General features: G+C 46.5%; 1 protein-coding gene across 1 annotated transcript; it reads left to right on the top strand.

The window, feature by feature from the left end:
• Positions 1-1,717: 1,717 nt before the first annotated feature.
• Positions 1,718-13,563, top strand: LOC141178784 (dynein axonemal heavy chain 12-like). Its single transcript, XM_073660624.1, has 9 exons — positions 1,718-1,852; positions 7,957-8,097; positions 8,610-8,693; positions 10,157-10,345; positions 10,436-10,607; positions 11,630-11,733; positions 12,096-12,247; positions 12,702-12,840; positions 13,382-13,563. Exons 1-9 carry the CDS (start codon positions 1,718-1,720, stop codon positions 13,469-13,471), a joined length of 1,206 nt encoding a protein of 401 aa, XP_073516725.1. The 3' UTR covers positions 13,472-13,563.
• The last annotated feature ends 5,628 nt before the right edge of the window (positions 13,564-19,191 follow it).

Raw genomic sequence — 19,191 nt, 5'->3', positions numbered from 1 at the left:
GGTCATTGGGTGTCAGCTAAGTCGCAACCGACACCACGAGGCAAGAAGCGCCACAGGGTGGCGCTGTCTCCTCCGTGCGGTGCATCGGAGGCTCCAGATTCACCAACAAGCTCGGTTGGTGAAATCTCTGATTCTGAGGATGAGGATCGGCAGAGTCGTCCTGCTTCGCTTTCGGGCCACGTGGATGCTCTTATTGGAGCCATGCGGGAAGCGTTACAGCTGTCTGAAGAGCTGACAAAGCCTGGCAAGTCGGCCCGGCTGTATCAGGAGTCGCGTCGGGCTCGTTCAACATTACCGGCGCATGATGAACTTAACGAGGCAGTGGAGAAAGAACGCCGGTGTCCGGATAAATGCTTCCAGGGGATGCGTTTTTTTTATGCCTTGTATCCCTGCGCCACGGAGACGATCGCTAATTGGGTTCCCTCCCCTGAAGTGGACCTTCCTCTGTCTCAGCTTAGCAAATCTTCCTTGCTTCCTGTTAAAGGGAAGGCCAGTCTTCAGGAGCCTCTGGACAGAAGAACGGAGTTAGCGGCGAAGTCCATCTACGAGGCCGCGGGTCATGGATTCCGTGCAGTCTTGAGGGCCATGTGGGCCGGTGAGGCTTCTCTGCGGTGGTTGGACCAGCTGCGGACGGCATGGCAGGATGGAACTCCGCTGTCGGAAGTGGAAAGGCTTTTCCAGCTGTTGGAAGAGGCGACACATTATGGCAGGGACGCAGTACTGGATACTACTTCCATTCTGTCCAGGTCTCAATCTTCGGCCGTCACAGTCAGGAGAGCACTGTGGCATAAACAGTGGACTGGAGACGCAGTATCTAAACAAGGTTTGCTTAGTCTAGCGTACAAAGGCGGTCATCTTTTTGGTTCGGACCTCACGGAGCTGATTGCTAAGGCCAAGGCTAAGGATGCTGCCTTGCCTCAGCGGAAGGCGGTGGCTTCCACGTCTGGCAGGTCAAGTGCCAGTGGTGGTCGTCGGTCCTTTCGGACCAGGGGGCGGTTCGGTCAGCCTTCTTGGGGATCGGGTCGTCCCTCGGCTTCCGGTAAGAAGTCCACCCAGAAATCCCGTATTTCCTGGAAGCAACATTTCCGTCAGGACAAACGGGAGGTTGACAAGAAGCCCGCTAAGGCGGACTGACGCCAGGATTCCGCTCGAGGGCTCTCGGGTGGGAGGTCGTCTGCTACAATTCGGGTCGATTTGGGCGTCCCACATTTCAGATGCCTGGGTGACGCGAGTTATGTTGGCAGGCTATTTCATAGAGTTTCACTCTCGTCCCCCTGACAGGTTTTGTCAGTCACGCACCCCGTCCGAGCCCAAGCTGGCTGCAGCACTGCTGCGGGAGGTAGACACTCTTCTGCAGCAGGGTGTGGTGGTCCCGGTTCCGCCAGAGGACCGGGGAAGGGGGTTTTACTCCAACCTTTTTGTGGTCACCAAAAAGGAGGACAAGTTTCGCCCCATTCTGGATCTCAAAGATTTGAATCTGCATGTCCGGACCCGGAAATTCCGCATGGAGTCTCTCCGCTCTGTCGTAGCGGCCCTGTCGCAGTACGATTTCTTGGTGTCGATCGACATCCGCGACACCTATTTGCATGTCCCTATCGGCAGAGCTCACCAGCGTTTCCTGCGTTTCGCCATAGGTCAGGCCCATTACCAGTTTGTGGCCCTACCATTCGGGTTGGCCTCGGCACCCAGGGTTTTTACAAAGATTCTGGCGCCACTCATGGCGCTTCTTCGAAAACAAGGAGTTATGATTCTACCCAACCTGGACGACCTGTTGATTGTGTCGCCCACAGCGGAGGAGGCGATGACTGCTCACGATCTCTCCCTCCAGCACATGGAGGACTTCGGGTGGCTGGTCAATTGGAAGAAGTCGTCATTAAAACCGACGCAGTCAATCCTGTTCTTGGGGATGCATTTCGACACAGTACGGGCAGTGGTGTCCCTGCCTCCGGACAAACAAACGAACCTTCGTCGCCATGTCCAGGCTATGAGGTCGGCGATGGCAATGTCCCTTCGGGAATGCATGCGCCTTCTGGGTCTGATGGTGGCGACAATGGAAGCCGTACCGTTTGCACAATTTCATTCCCGGGATCTCCAAAATCTTATTCTGACCAGTTGGGATCGATCGCCGACTTCACTGGATCGCTCGGTCGTTATCTCCCGCAGGGTGCGAGAGTCTCTTGGATGGTGGTTACGTCCAGAAACTCTATCCCTGGGGAAATCCTTTCTTCTCCCAAGGTGGTCGGTGATTTCCACCGATGCCAGCCTGACTGGCTGGGGGGGGGTTTGGAATGACCTCTGGGTTCAGGGGGTCTGGTCGTCAGAGGAGTCGTCTCTACCGATCAACATTCTGGAGTTGAGAGCAATTTTTCTCTGCCTCCGACATTGGACGGTCCTTTTGAGCGGTCTGCCGGTCCGGATTCAGTCGGACAATGCGACGGCTGTCGCGTATATCAACCATCAGGGCGGGACGAGGAGTTCCAGACTCATGATGGAGGTCTCTCGGATCCTGGTTTGGGCCGAGTCCAGGGTTCCAGCCATCTCCGCGATTCATATCCCAGGTGTGCTGAATATCTCGGCGGACTTCCTCAGTCGCGAGCAGGTGGATCCCGGAGAATGGAGTCTTCATCCGGAAGTGTTTGCACTGCTGTGCTCCCGGTGGGGGACTCCTCAGGTGGATTTGATGGTATCCAGGCTGAACGCCAGGGTTCCGACATTCATGTCCAGGTACAGGGACCCGGAGGCTGTGGCGGTAGATGCTCTAGTGGCCCCGTGGGACCAGTTCGAGCTGATCTATGTGTTTCCGCCAGTATCCTTACTTCCTTTGGTGATTCGGCGGATCAAACTGGAAAGAGTATCAGCAATTTTGGTAGCGCCGGATTGGCCACGGAGGACGTGGTGTTCGACGCTGGTGTCTCTTCTGGCGGCGCCTCCGTTTCCACTGCCTCTTCGCCCGGACCTGTTAATCCAAGAGCCCATTCGTCATCCGGACCTGAAGTCACTTTGTTTGACGGCGTGGCACTTGAGACCGAGATCTTGAACCGCCGTGGTTTTTCGTCCGAGGTTATTTCTGCCAGAGGTCCAGCTACGACTAGGATTTATCACAGAACTTGGGAGTCTTTTTATTCTTGGTGTTCTGGATCGTCAAGGAACCCGAGGGTTTTTTCCATCCCCAACTTCTTGGCTTTTCTGCAATATGGTTTGGCCAAGGGTCTAGCAGTTGGTACCTTACGAGGTCAGGTATCTGCACTATCCGCGCTTTTTCGAAGGGCTATTGCTTCACGTAGGGACGTGCGTTCTTTTTTTCATGGGGTTGCTCGTCAGTTTCCGCCTCGGGAGGCGGTTGTGGCTCCTTGGCGGCTTAATCTATTCCTGGAAGCTCTTCAGCATGAGCCTTTTGAGCGTATGGATTCGGCTACGCTTTACTTGCTTTCTTGGAAGGTGGCCTTCCTGGTAGCGGTCACCTCTTTGAGAAGGGTTTCGGAGTTGGCGGCACTGTCTTGCTCGCCACCTTTTCTGGAATTTCTTCCGGATCGTGTGGTGCTTCGTACCCGTGGAGATTTTTTACTTAAAGTGGTGTCGCATTTCCACGTCAATCAGGACATCGTGTTACCTTCTCTCTGTCTGAAGCCGAAGAGTCCAAAGGAGTGGGCCTTGCACTCGTTGGATTTGGTGCGGGCATTGAAGTTCTATCTTACAATCATGCAAGGTTTTCGGAAATTGGACTCTCTTTTTGTGATTCCTGCTGGTCGTCGACGTGGTCAGCATGCTTCCAAGGACACTATAGCTCGGTGGATACGTTCGGCTGTCCTGGAAGCGTACCGGCTCAAGGGCGAGCCTTGTCCGGTTAAAGTTCGAGCTCATTCCACGAGGGCTGTTGGTTCGTCATGGGCTTTTCGTCAGGGGGCCTCGGCAGCGCAGCTCTGCCGGGCGGCTACCTGGCGCTCCGTTCACACCTTTACTAAATTTTATAAAGTGGACGTGAGTGCTTCCGCCGATGCGGCCTTGGGACGCAGGGTCCTGCAGGCGGCGGTGGTTTAAGTTACCTCTTTATTTTATTTTATTTTTTATTCGGCGCTGGTTGCGCACTTACCTAAGTTGTTGGGGTGTTGGAGATTCTGCCACTATTTCCCACCCTAGAATTTTGGACTGCTTTGGGACGTCCCACTAGTAATGGATCTGTGTCTCCCTTCCTTCCCTTCTGCTGCTGAAAGACGGATTTTGGTAAGAACTTACCTGTAAAATCCTTTTCAGCGAAGGAAGGAAGGGAGACACAGCACCCTCCCATGGCAGAAGTATTTTTTTGTTTCTAGATGCGGCGCGACCCTTTCCTGATGGCGGTCATCTGGTCTGGGGTTGGCGCACTAGGGCTCTTTTCCAGCATCGCCAGCTCATCGCAGTTGTCAGGTCCAGTGAGTTGTACCTAGGACTGTGTGTTTTTTTGCTGTTATTTGCATAACCTGTTTTCTCACATTTCTGAATTTTTCAGAATGGGTTGTACTGTTCTGCTGGTGTTGTCTGCTCTTCCTTAGCTTGTGTACGGACTGGAGAACATGGGAGTAGGAGGAGCTTAATTTGGAGGGGCCGGTCGTCACTTTTTTATAAATCTGAGGTGAACTATTCCTGTGGGGTTCCACCAACCCACTAGTAATGGATCTGTGTCTCCCTTCCTTCCTTCCTTCCGTCTTTCCCGGCTCCCCCATATTCAGGAATGCTCGCTCCTGTTTTCTCTATGACAGAGTCGCTGCCAGAATCTTATGGCAGCTGCTAATTTCACGGTCAGAAAGTAAGGATCGGGTGATTAAATTCCAACCGGCCGATTTTTATGTCCCCCAACATAATCTGTCATGAGGCCCCCATACACAGTAGATGGTAGACCAATCCCATTGAAATCACCCGATCCTGATCCACTGCTTTGGAATTGGGTTACATGACCTTGTCACTCATCGTCCGGTCCCATTAGTGCAACCTGGGCAGCTGCACAGGGGCACCAGCGGTAAGGGGGCTCACTTATACCTCCAATGCAAGATGATCTGATGTAGAAAAAAAATGGTTGAAACATCTGTGAGTGATTTATCGCTAGTTTAGTTGTAGATTATGGAGACATTTTTTTTTAGATGAATGAATCAATTTGCAGGAGACTGATCCAATGGCCAGGTGTCATGGGTGCGTCAGATGTGACAGTCGCCCTGCAGTTGGTTGCAGGAGATCCCTTCGTTTGGCATTACAGACATCTTCTTAGCGGTCTCACTGTAGGACCCAGCGGCTACCTCCCTCCTGCTCTAATTGACAATCAGGCCTGGGTGTTTAAATACTTCCTGGTTGCTACACAGAGGTGCCAGTGATATTCACATGACCCCTTGTGAAGGCTTGGAGCAAGTACAGTTCTTACTTCCTCTCTGGTGCTAAGAGGATGTGTGTGCCATCTCTCTGAAGTCGACTCAAGCTAAGCTACTTCCCCCGTGTCTGTCTCCCCTTGCTGTCTTTAGTTGTCAGTGGGGATCGACTAGTGCTCACCCCCCCCCTTCCCTATCCAGGGCCAAACGCTAAGGAAATACAGGGATAGGTTCCTGGACGGCAATTGGTGAGGAACCAATATAGAGTCGGTAGGGGAAACAGGGTGATTGCAGATCAGCCTAGGAGGTCTCCATTTCCCCCTTTCCCTAGTGTCGGGGCTCCCTTCCCCTCATCCCTTTGTGTCGCACTTTGTCTTTCCTACACTGTGTGTGACATCAGGTCAGTAGTGGGCACTGAATGAGACCCCTGAGAGCCACCTTATTTCTTCCTGCCCCCCGGCTCTTCTTCAGATTAGCCGGCCTGGCATGATGTTATGGTTGCAGCATGATGTACACCAGGCCATATAATCAGAAGAGGAGCCGGGGATGCCGGCAGCTAAGAGGCGGCTCTCAGGGGTCCCGTCCAGCGGCCACAGAATACTGATCTGGGTCCTGGAAATGTATTCTCCCACCTCTAATTGGATCCACTGTAAACAGACTGATGAAATATTTTACCTTCCTTTTGCTCAGGATTTCCTTGAATGCGCACAGGAGAGCTGTGCTGGACACAACATCCAGCCCGAGAAGGTCTTCCTGGAGGACATGATCCAGACGTATGAGATGATGATTGTCAGACACGGGTAAGCTGGAACTACAGAAGTCCATGGGACGGGGGATTTATTCTTCGCGGTTTCCATTTTATACAATGGACCATGCTGCGTTTTGTTTATCCCGTGCAGTTTTATGTTGGTTGGAGAGCCGTTCTCTGGAAAAACGAAGGTCCTCCACGTCCTCGCTGATACGCTGTCTCTTATGAATGAGCGAGGGTGCGAAGAAGAAAAAGTGATTTACCGGACAGTGAACCCTAAAGCCATCACCATGGGGCAGCTGTTCGGGCAGTTTGATCCAGTGTCACATGAGGTTCGTCTATGATTGGAATTATTGTTTATAATACTAATATCTTTGCTGAAAATGGGAAAATCTCCCCTTTTATGGCTTATGGACATGGTAGAAGGGGTTCCTTCAGAGACATAGATCCCAGCCATACATTGCCGGGCAATCATTTTATTATTGCTTACCCCCTGTTTGCACAAAAATTGGAAACTGTTTTATTTTCCCCATCAGACATGGAAGTGACGCACCCCTGGGCCTGTGTCGCGCAGCGTTGCGCACGCGGGAGCTTACCCGGAGCCGGATCTGTTGAGGGTTGTAGTCTCGTGGCGGTGACCCGGTCCGTGCCCAGGGAGTCAGACTAAGTGGCGCTGTATTAGCGGTAGATGTTGGACGACTACGCCACCCGTTGAATGCAGCGAAGGAGCTGCCGCTGCAGGGCAGACCGCTGAGGCCGGTGGTAGGATTGTGCAGCGTGATAGTATCACCCCCAACGGGAGGGGTATGGCCTCAGGGCAGCCGACGTGGATGATGGGGGTAGCAGGAACCACTCGGAGACGGTACGGTGTAGTTCAGGGTCTTTACTGGTGACAAAGATAAACCCTCCCGGAGTACTGGCTAGCAATTGGGGCCTGGTCAGTCCTTGAGCAGATGGGATCTCCCCTGGCCAGGCGGAGTTGTAGGCCTCCCAAACTAACTGTACTCTTCTGGCTACCTTGCTAGAGGCGGGTATAAGTAGCCCACATCCCTGAGTGTACCGTGTGGTGCTCACCCGTATGGCCGGTGACTCGGGGCCTTCTAGTAGCTTCCGCTCCACGACGGCGGTGCTGGTCCCACGCGTGTGACCGTGCCTTCGGGTTTCTTGGCCAGAGGACCTGAAATCCCCTGCCGGTCGGTTTCTGCTGCTGGATAGGAGTTAGTCCCCACAGCCTCGGACTCCGGGTCCGGTGATAGCTTCTCAGTCAGGGCGAGCTCTGCAGCTGCCAGCCCCTGACTCCTTGTAGCACTGCTCCCACAGAGCTCCTGATGTTCTTTTCCTATATCTGCTTCTCTGTCTCTACTTCTTCTCTACTCACTAACCCTGCCTCAGCCCTAGGTTTATATAGGGGAAGTTCTTCCCCTCCCAGGACTGGGCAGGAGGTGTGGCATGCATAGGATTCCTGACCAAGAGACCTCCCACCTGCTCTCAGACATAACATTGCTGTTACTGTGGAAACCAGACCCCTGGGGTGCCACAGAAGCAACAAATTGTATTATTTATGCCAGAAATTAGCATAAATTTGCATACTTCCAGCCACATTCTGAATAGACTGTGTCTGGCCTCACTCAATACACTTGCTTTGAGTGAGGTCATGCACTTCTAGTTGGCATGTGACCGCGTATATGCAAATCACTTACTTGCGGTCTCTCCCGGTGCCGCCACGTTCACTTCAATAGGGGCCACGTGTAGTCAATACATGTGCATCATCAATATCATAATCCCAGGCATTCCCTTTAATAATCCGTTCAATTGTGGGATTGTACTGGATTTTATGGGAAGAGCAATTTTATTGATGCCTCTCTTCATTTGCAGTGGACCGATGGGATAGTCGCTAATACTTTCCGGGAGTTTGCGTTATCTGAGACCCCGGAAAGAAAATGGGTTATCTTTGATGGACCTATTGATACGCTAGGGATAGAAAGTATGAACACCGTCCTAGATGATAATAAAAAGGTAACTCTCTATTTTACTTTGTGAAAACTTTTTTTTTTTTATTTATATCCTTTTCTGTTTTCATCACCATGTAGCATAACAAAAAGTGATATAAAAAGTTATCCTCCATGTATATCTACAGCCATGATGGAGAATAGAAAACATTAGATTTTATGGCATCTTTATATATCTTTAATTAGCAGTAAATTGCAAAAACTGTTTGTATTTCCTAACACTATCCGACAATATCCATTCATGAAGATGGAAATAAGCCTTTAGTAGAGGACTTATGTATTGTATGTGGAGAGAGACGCTTTAAAAGATATTCATTGCAGGATCATCTTCCAATTATAAATCAGCTACTAGATTTTTGCACTTTTTTCAGATATTAATTTGTGCACATAATGATTGTACTTTCTCCACTAAAGCTTACAATGATCCTTTATGAGGTTACTGATCAGACTCCGTGGATTAAGTTATTATTCATTTGTTCAACATTTAATATTGTTTTAAATATGTCCTGTTATTTTTAGCGTTGCTTGATGAGTGGGGAGATCATTCAGATGTCACCTCAGATGAGTCTGATTTTTGAAACAATGGACCTTTCCCAGGCGTCGGTAGGTTTTCACTCATCCTATAAGAGAGGAGTTCCCATATACTTGTACATCGGGGGATCTAATGCTAACTAATCAGATTTAGTTATAGGGTTGACTTTTAGAGGTATTCTCATCTTTTAAAGCATATCCACAAAATGGCCATAATTGTCTGATAGATGAGGGTCTCTCCTCTGGCACCCACCCAAACTTTTCTCGAATATGAGGCCCCATCTTGTGCCGCTGTGAAAGGAGAGTTTGGCAGCACAAGCAACTCTTCCATTCACCGATTTGGAAGTCCTACATACACAGTCATCAGGGGTGTAATGATCGCGGTTGCAGAGGTCACGACTGGGCCTGTGCAGGTGAGGGGCCCGCCGACATCAGCGCAAACTTCAACTGCATGTGCACCCCCGAACGCACATTCAGACGAAGTGTATTGAGGCGCAGAGACCCGTTGGGTCTGTGCACGACAATGCACGCTGCCGGCCAATCAGAAGCCAGCAGCTGATGTCGGCGTGCACGTGACTGAGGGTGCATGACAGTGACATCATATGCTCCCGAAGCTTGCACTCTGAAGTCAGATGCTGGCTTCAGAAGAGGATGGCGCACAGCGGGGGAGCGGAGGAAAAGAGAGCAGAATCATTTATTTTTTTTCTATGCATTAAAGTACAACGGCAGAATGGGGGACATATACCAGGATGGGGGATATATATACTAGGATGGGGATATATATATATACCAGGATGGGGAATATATATACTAGGATGGGGGATATATATACCAGGATGGGGGATATATATACTAGGATGGGGGATATATATACCAGAATGGGGGAAAAATATACCAGGATGGGGGATATATGTATCAAGGTGGGGCCCAGGATAAGGGACATATATACCAGGATGGGGGATATATATATCAAGGTGGGGCCCAGGATAAGGGACATGTACACTAGGATGGGGGATATATATACCAGGATAGGGCCAGAACAGGGGACATATATACCAGGAAGGAGCCCAATATGGGGGATATTACTACATAATGGGGTAGGAGGTGCAACACGTATGTCCTTATAGGATTTAGAACACTACAAGGGCCCATACATCTGACCAGCATGCAGGGGGTCCAAATGTTGCAATGGGGGCCCATCGGACTCTAGTTACGCTACTGACAGTCATCTCTACATTCACTTTAGTCGCTATAATTAAAGGGATTGTCAGTCCCTTTCATTCTGGTGCTACTACAACAATCATCTAAATGGTGAGGATCCAGTTCCTGACACCAGCACTGAATGTAGGGAAAATGTAATGTTACATAGCTTCTACTCTAATAAATGGATGTCTATGTAATCTATGGATGATGGAAACGTCAGGACACTTGGAAACGACTTTGTAGACTGTTTTTCATCCACCCAGCGAGATAATTAGATAACTGGATGGGCTTGTGTCTTAGGGCAACCCTACTTAGTATATCTCTCTCTCCAGCCCGCCACTGTTAGCCGCTGCGGTATGATTTATCTGGAACCCCAACAACTGGGCTGGGCGCCCCTGGTGAGGTCCTGGCTCAGCACCCTTCCCGAGGCACTGAAGACTAAGGACCACCTCGCTCTTCTAGAGGAACTCTTTAAGTGGCTCGTCCAACCTTCCCTTCGATTCCTCCGAAAGCAGTGCAAGGTGGGCGCCATGTGTCCTCTCAATTGTAGGAGCATTGCGCAAGTTTGTAGTCTAGATTTACCCTCAGTGTCCTAATGTCTTTCCTCATAGGATCTGGTGACAACCAGCAATGGCAATGTGGTAATATCACTCACACCATTATTGGAGATGCTGATTTTTGATGTGGTGAGAGAGGATCCGAATAATAAGAACATTCGTATCTGGATCCTGGTAAGTGGAAGATCTGCCGATCCCATACACAGTGTGGCTGATCCACCTGCAGGTATAGACAGTGCTTTCCTATGCTCCTGGAAAACAGGGAAATAATTCCAAGTGGAGAGAAATTGTGAAAATATCACAATTCTGACATTATTTTTGGGGAATTGTTTTTACGGTGTACATTGTGTGGTAAAATTACTTAGCAATATGATTCACTCCTCAGTACGATTACACCGATACCAAACATGTCCAGTTTTTTTATTAGATTGGTAGTGAAAAAAAAAATTAGAGGTTTGGGAAAAAACATTTTTTTGGGTTGTGTCACCATTTTCCGAGACCCGTGACGTTTTCATTTTTTAGTCGATGGAGCTGTTTGAGAGCTTATTTTTTGTGGTACGAGACAATGTTTTTGTTGATACCATATTGCGATAGATATTACATTTTTATCGCTTCTTACAGCATTTTTTGTGATACTGCATCAACCAGAAAAACATAATTTTGTCGTTCTTGATTTTTTTTCTCGTTACGCCGTTTACTGATCGGGTTAATTATTTTTATATTTTGATAGATTGGACTTTTCTGAATGCGGCGATACCACATATGTGTATTTTTTGTAAAACTTATTTTCTCTGTTTTTACTGGGGGAAAAAACCCATTTCAAGTTTTATGGGTTTTTTTTTTTGTTTTTTTTCATACTTTTTAAAACATTTTTTGTAACTTTTCTCTGTATTTATTAGCCCCCTTAGGGAACTTAAAGCTGCGATCGTCTGATCGCTTGTGCTATATACAGCAATGCTACACCATTGCTGCATATAGCAAAAATCACGGTCTCCTTTGAAGCCCGGCCACGTCATCCGCGATTGTTAGAGGCAGGTTCCTGACGTCTGCTGAGAATTGCATGTCAATAGTACCTTTAGAAATATATTTACTTAGAAAATTGGTGACGTGTTCAATACTTATTTCGCCCGCTGTATATTGTATCCCTTTTCTTCTCTTTTAGGCCAGTTTTGCTTTCTCCCTGGTTTGGTCCATTGGCGGCTGTTGTGACACCGACAGCCGAGTGAAGTTTGATGCTTTTTTTCAAAGAAATTGTCACAGGAAAGATCGATCAGAGCCCTTTCCTGTCCTCTGTGGGTAAATGGGAATGTCCTTTGGACGATAAAGGCCTGGTCTATGACTACATGTACGAGGTAAAGGGATTTCTTCATGGAAATCAAGCCTAATGCTCAGCAACTTATAACTTTGGCCTTTGGGTTATTATCTTAGGTCTCTTAGGACATGTTCACACTGTGTTTATGCCGTATATCTATGACTCTGCCAGAGGTTCTGATTGAATCCCCGAAAAACTGAATTCAGAAGGAGACATGGAGTCCAATGACCTAAGTGGATTCCGTCAGATCCTCTGGCAAAGTAATAGACATGCTGCATAAACGCAGTGTGAACAGGACCTAAATGTCAAACTTATGTAATGTGTCAGTGCTCTCTTATCCCTACATCAAATGTGTCCGAATATGGTTTATCAAAGTTGTAACTACTTTTTTTTTCTTTGAAGTTAAAAGGCCGAGGGCGCTGGGTTCACTGGAATGAGTTTATTAAAGGCACAGCCACGTGGGACAAAAGCACCAAAATCCAAGATATCATTGTGCCAACTATGGATACTGTCAGATACACCTTCCTCATGGATATGTGCATCAAAAACACCAAGTAAGAGTAACAAAATGACTCTTATTAGGAAACCTTGTTGACAATTATCCATTTTGCCATCACAATTACTTATTGTATGGGAAAACCATTCGGATAGTGGAGTCGAATTAGGAAACCCTATTGGTCTATACACAGAAAACTGGCCGCCATTCACACCTGTCTGTTTTATGTCTGTACTAAACACAGTTTGTATAAATGAAAATAGTTTGCTAGTTACTTAAGGACGGGAAACACATATCACGATGGACGGACGGGCCGCGGGACCCCTGACCTGAAATTGACAGCCTCATAGACATCCATGAGGCTGGCGAGTTTGGGTCCGGAGATCTTGGTCCGTACATGGATGGTGTTTATCGGACATATGAATTCGGGCCTAAATTAGTAGTTTTATTCTCAACACTGTAAAATGTTTGATTTTATGGTTGTCCTACAAACTACTTTCCTTTTTTCGCAGACCACTCTTATTTGTGGGACTGACGGGGACAGGGAAATCTATTTACGTCAAAGACAAACTGATGAACAATCTGGACAAAGAAAAATTCTTTCCCTTCTTCATCAACTTTTCTGCTCGCACCAGTGCCAATCAGATTCAGGTTTGTCTTCTTTTTATCACCCTGCCTTCTGACAAATGAAAGAGGTTGCTTCATTAGGATATATAGATGTCATTGGGGGGGATACGCCACTTAGGACCCTCTGCTATGAGCCACAGAGGAGACCCACAAACAACAGAGGTCTCTCTCGCAGACCCTGAAGATCTGTGTATTAGATGGTCAGACATACATTTAAATGGGTTGATGGACCCATGTGTGTCTTAAAACAAAAAAAATACCCTGTCGCTTCTCCACGCTGCCGCCTGTGTCCCCATCGGTCTCTTCACTTCCTTTTCGACCAGGAGATGTCAATGAAGCCAACCAGTGTCAGATGATCGCCTGCAGTGGTGACTTTCTTTCTGAGCCAGAAAAGAGAGCTAGAAGACTAGTTCTTCTAGGTCGAATGAAACATCAATTCTGCAGCCAATCAATAGCCGCTGATTTGGCTTCAGCGGTCATGTGATGTTTTCTACCTGAAAATGAGACACCGCAGTAGTGGTCAACCTATTGAATCTTCCGACACATAGTTTGCATCTTATTCTAGAATATCATCATGGACAGACTGGACAAAAGACGGAAAGGCGTGTACGACCTCAGATGGGGAAGAAATGCGTCATATTTGTGGATGATATGAACATGCCGGCATTAGAAAAATATGGAGCACAGCCACCTATCGAGCTCCTGCAGCAGTTATTAGACCACGGGAATTGGTAATATTCGCAAAAAAAATTAGTTTTTTATTTGTAAGTTATTTTCTTTTATCTTTTCCACTATACGTATATATGCAGCGTGTGTATGTATGTATATATATATATACAGTACAGACCAAAAGTTTGGACACCCCTTCTCATTTAAAGATTTTTCTGTATTTTCATGACTATGAAAATTGTACATTCACACTGAAGGCATCAAAACTATGAATTAACACATGTGGAATTATATACTTAACAAAAAAGTGTGAAACAACTGAAAATATGTCTTATATTCTAGGTTCTTCAAAGTAGCCACCTTTTGGTTTGATGACTGCTTTGCACACTCTTGGCATTCTCTTTAGTCACCGGAAATGGTCTTCCAACAATCTTGAAGGAGTTCCCAGAGATGCTTAGCACTTGTTGGCCCTTTTGCCTTCACTCTGCGGTCCAGCTCACGCCAAACCATCTCGATTGAGTTCAGGTCTGGTGACTGTGGAGGCCGGGTCAACTGGTGTAGCACCCCATCACTCTCTTTCTTGGTCAAATAGCCCTTACAAAGCCTGGAGGTGTGTTTGGGGTCATTGTCCTGTTGAAAAATAAATGATGGTCCAACTAAACGCAAACCAGATGGAATAGCATGCCACTGCAAGATGCTGTGGTAGCCATGCTGGTTCAGTATGCCTTCCATTTTGAATAAATCCACAACAGTGTCAGCAGCAAAGCACCCCCACACCATCACACCTCCTCCTCCATGCTTCACGGTGGGAACCAGGCATGTAGAGTCCATCCGTTCACCTTTTCTGCGTCGCACAAAGACACGGTGGTTGGAACCAAAGATCTAAAATTTGGACTCATCAGACCAAAGCACAGATTTCCACTGGTCTAGTGTCCATTCCTTGTGTTCTTTAGCCCAAACAAGTCTCTTCTTCTTGTTGCCTGTCCTTAGCAGTGGTTTCCTAGCAGCTATCTTACCATGAAGGCCTGCTGCACAAAGTCTCCTCTTAACTGTTGTTGTAGAGATGTGTCTGCTGCTAGAACTCTGTGTGGCATTGACCTGGTCTCTAATCTGAGCTGCTGTTAACCTGCGATTTCTGAGGCTGGTGACTCGGATAAACTTATCCTCAGAAGCAGAGGTGACTCTTGGTCTTCCTTTACTGGGGCGGTCCTCATGTGACCCAGTTACTTTGTAGCGCTTGATGGTTTTTGCAACTGTACTTGGGGACACTTTCAAAGTTTTCCCAATTTTTCGGACTGACTGACCTTCATTTCTTAAAGTAATGATGGCCACTCGTTTTTCTTTACTTAGCTGCTTTTTTCTTGCCATAATACAAATTCTAACAGTCTATTCAGTAGGACTATCAGCTGTGTATCCACCTGACTTCTGCACAACACAACTGATGGTCCCAACCCCATTTATAAGGCAAGAAATCCCACTTATTAAACCTGACAGGGCACATCTGTGAAGTGAAAACCATTTCCGGTGACTACCTCTTGAAGCTCATCAAGAGAATGCCAAGAGTGTGCAAAGCAGGTTTGTTTTCTTGTTTTATTTTCTCAAAGACAGAATCAAGACTTTCTTTGAAATGATCTTTCACCACATCTTTCAATAGTTTGTATAGCCAGGATCGGTCCTGGTCGTCGACTAAGCGGTCATAAAACACCTGCAGAACTTCATGGACAAAGTCGCACCATGACACGTTTATTTTTCGTTGACTCTTTCTTGATCAGTAAGCATCCCTGCACCACTCGAGAGAAATCCTGCAGATTAAATGTATAATGGAATTTAGCCGGGGTGGGTAATAGGTTCTCCATGGCTTTCTTGTACACCTAGAATTTAGATCTAAAACTATGAGTGAAGTTAAACTTAAGAATTTGTATAAGCAATCAAAATCAGATTGGTTGGGGTCTGAATTCAGGTACCCCCACCAATCAGCTGAACGGACGGTGGATCTGGCGCTGCATTCATGTACTGACAGTGGTTCTAGCGCTGCATTCATGTACTGACGGTGGTTCTGGCGCTGCATTCATGTACTGATGGTGGTTCTGGAACTGCATTAATGTACTGACGGTGGTTCTTTCCGTACATTCATGTACTGACAGTGGTTCTGGCGCTGCATTCATCTACTGACGGTGGTTTTGGCACTGCATTCATGTACTGATGGTGGTCCTGGAGCGGCCTTCATGAACTTCAGATGTTTTACACATGTTGCAATCCATAAAATGCTTCATAGCTATGTTAAAACTTAAAAATCCTCAAAACGTAGAGATTTGGGATTATGAGGAGGATTTAGCGAGTTGGAGGGGCTGCAGCACCACAAGAATATTCTTTTTAAAGTGGCACTGTATGGGTCACAGAATCAAATGATATATAAAAAATGTAGTATTTCTCACCTACATGGTGCCGTTAACTATTTGGTTCCCAACAGTAAAAAATTTGGGAGAAAACTCATTGTTTCGTAGATAGAAGGCCACCACGGCGGAGAAGATGCAGACCATGGTCTCATCACTGAAGACGTTTATAGTGCAGATATTAAAATGACGTAAAAATCGAGGTGTAACTGCGTTTCTTACGCCACCGGGGGGACCCATTGCTGCAGTCAGCTGTACATCAACCAATGAGATTTTGGAGGTGTCCTTTAAGTCATACCTAAAAGGTGAGAAAAGTTATACATATATATATATAAATATATATACAGTACAGACCAAAAGTTTGGACACACCTTCTCATTTAAAGATTTTTCTGGATTTTCATGACTTTGAAAATTGTACATTCACACTGAAGGCATCAAAACTATGAATTAACACATGTGGAATTATATACTTAGCAAAAAAGTGTGAAACAACTGAAAATATGTCTTATATTCTAGGTTCTTCAAAGTAGCCACCTTTTGCTTTGATGACTGCTTTGCACACTCTTGGCATTCTCTTGATGAGCTTCAAGAGGTAGTCACCGGAAATGGTTTTCACTTCACAGGTGTGCCCTGTCAGGTTTAATAAGTGGGATTTCTTGCCTTATAAAAGGGGTTGGGACCATCAGTTGTGTTGTGCAGAAGTCTGGTGGATACACAGCTGATAGTCCTACTGAATAGACTGTTAGATTTGTATTATGGCAAGAAAAAAGCAGCTAAGTAAAGAAAAACGAGTGGCCATCATTACTTTAAGAAATGAAGGTCAGTCAGTGCGAAAAATTGGGCAAACTTTGAAAGTGTCCCCAAGTGCAGTTGCAAAAACCATCAAGCGCTACAAAGAAACTGGCTCACATGAGGACCGCCCCAGGAAAGGAAGACCAAGAGTCAACTCTGCTGCTGAGGATAAGTTTATCCGAGTCACCAGCCTCAGAAATCGCAGGTTAATAGCAGCTTAGATTAGAGACCAGGTCAATGCCACACTGTCACGCTGTCAGAGCGTACAGGGGGGTCAGGGGCCTGAGCTGACCCTAGACGGGGGCCCTGACTAATCCCTCAACCTGGAGGTACTGTTAATGGTACAGAGGTCCAGGCCGCCAGCGTAACCATAAACTCCTGAATATCCCTGAACCTAAGTAATCTAGTCCTGAGAAGGACCCCGATCACAACAATGGGAAACAGGATAGAAAATGCCCAAAACACAGTACTAGACAAACGAGACAGTACAAGGGGAAAACCAAAAACCACCTTGCATACAAAAACTAACACCACAATTACAGAGGGAACAACAACAGGTTAGGAGATAAATGATAAAGGGAGGAAGGGAACAAACCACACCGCATACTCCTCTGAACTCCACCAAACAACGATCCACTCTGAAGGTCTGCAAGAAATGCTTTCACCGACAACTTCCCTAACAGACCAGCAGGTATTTGAAGGAATCCCAATACTGCAGCATTAAGTGCAGCTGGGCGAGGCTGAGCGTCGTCAAGCACAGAGAGAGAGAATTAACTCCCTCACAACAACAAAAAACAAAGCACCAAAAACTCAGCTGCGAGAAGTCAGGCTGTGTAGTCGCGACGATCTTCGTGGCGACACACCCATGACACACACAGAGTTCTAGCAGCAGACACATCTCTACAACAACTGTTAAGAGGAGACTTTGTGCAGCAGGCCTTCATGGTAAAATAGCTGCTAGGAAACCACTGCTAAGGACAGGCAATAAGCAGAAGAGACTTGTTTGGGCTAAAGAACACAAGGAATGGACATTAGACCAGATGAAATCTGTGCTTTGGTCTGATGAGTCCAAATTTGAGATCTTTGGTTCCAACCACCGTGTCTTTGTGTGACCCAGAAAAGGTGAACGGATGGACTCTACATGCCTGGTTCCCACTGTGAAGCATGGAGGAGGAGGTGTGATGGTGTGGGGGTGCTTTGCTGGTGACACAGTTGGGGATTTATTCAAAATTGAAGGCATACTGAACCAGCATGGCTACCACAGCATCTTGCAGCGGCATGCTATTCCATCCGGTTTGCGTTTAGTTGGACCATCATTTATTTTTCAACAGGACAATGACCCCAAACACACCTCCAGGCTGTGTAAGGGCTATTTGACCAAGAGGAAGAGTCATGGGGTGCTACGCCAGATGACCTGGCCTCCACAGTCACCAGACCTGAACCCAATCGAGATGGTTTGGGGTGAGCTGGACCTCAGAGTGAAGTCAAAAGGGCCAACAAGTGCTAAGCATCTCTGGGAACTCCTTCAAGATTGTTGGAAGACCATTTCCGGTGACTACCTCTTGAAGCTCATCAAGAGAATGCCAAGAGTGTGCAAAGCAGTCATCAAACCAAAAGGTGGCTACTCTGAAGAACCTAGAATATAAGACATATTTTCAGTTGTTTCACACTTTTTTGTTAAGTATATAATTCCACATGTGTTAATTCATAGTTTTGATGCCTTCAGTGCGAATGTACAATTTTCAAAGTCATGAAAATCCAGAAAAATCTTTAAATGAGAAGGTGTGTCCAAACTTTTTTCTGTACTGTATATACACACACATATATATACTGTATATATACACACACATATATATATATATATATATATATATACACACACACACATATATATATATATATATATTGTATATATACACAACACATATATATATTGTGTATATATACACACACACACATATATATATATATACTGTATATAGACACACACACATATATACTGTATATAGACACACACATATATATATACTGTATATACACACACACATATACAGTATATACTGTATATAGACACACACATATATATTGTATATAGACACACACATATATATATATATATATATACTGTATATACACACACATATATATATACTGTATATATACACACACACAAATATATAGAAATATATATATCTGGCGACAGGGCCCCCGCTGCGTCCTCTGTGTCTCTGTACAGATATAAGTGTAACACGTACTGGATCCAGCACAGGTGACAGTCTGCCATAGAGCTGACGTGCAGTACATACACTGTGTTATGGGGGCGCTCACCTGTGCGGACCCCGCTCTCCGGCCGCTACTTCTTTGCTCATATAAGGTCTCATTCTGCCATTAAACAATTCGGTTGTCATGGCAGCGGGGGTGGGGCGTTGGTAGGGGGCGTGTCTGGTATAGGGCAGATTGGGGCGGTGCTGTCATGCAGTGCTTGTCTCATCCCTGTAATTTCCTGCTGATGCCACCTG

Source organism: Phyllobates terribilis, unplaced genomic scaffold, assembly GCF_046119375.1.
Source record: "Phyllobates terribilis strain yellow unplaced genomic scaffold, ASM4611937v1 Scaffold_30__1_contigs__length_15301838, whole genome shotgun sequence".
NCBI classification, from domain to species: domain Eukaryota; kingdom Metazoa; phylum Chordata; class Amphibia; order Anura; family Dendrobatidae; genus Phyllobates; species Phyllobates terribilis.
The sequence above is the reverse complement of the archived record's forward strand: the minus strand, read 5'-3'. Positions and strand labels throughout refer to the sequence as shown.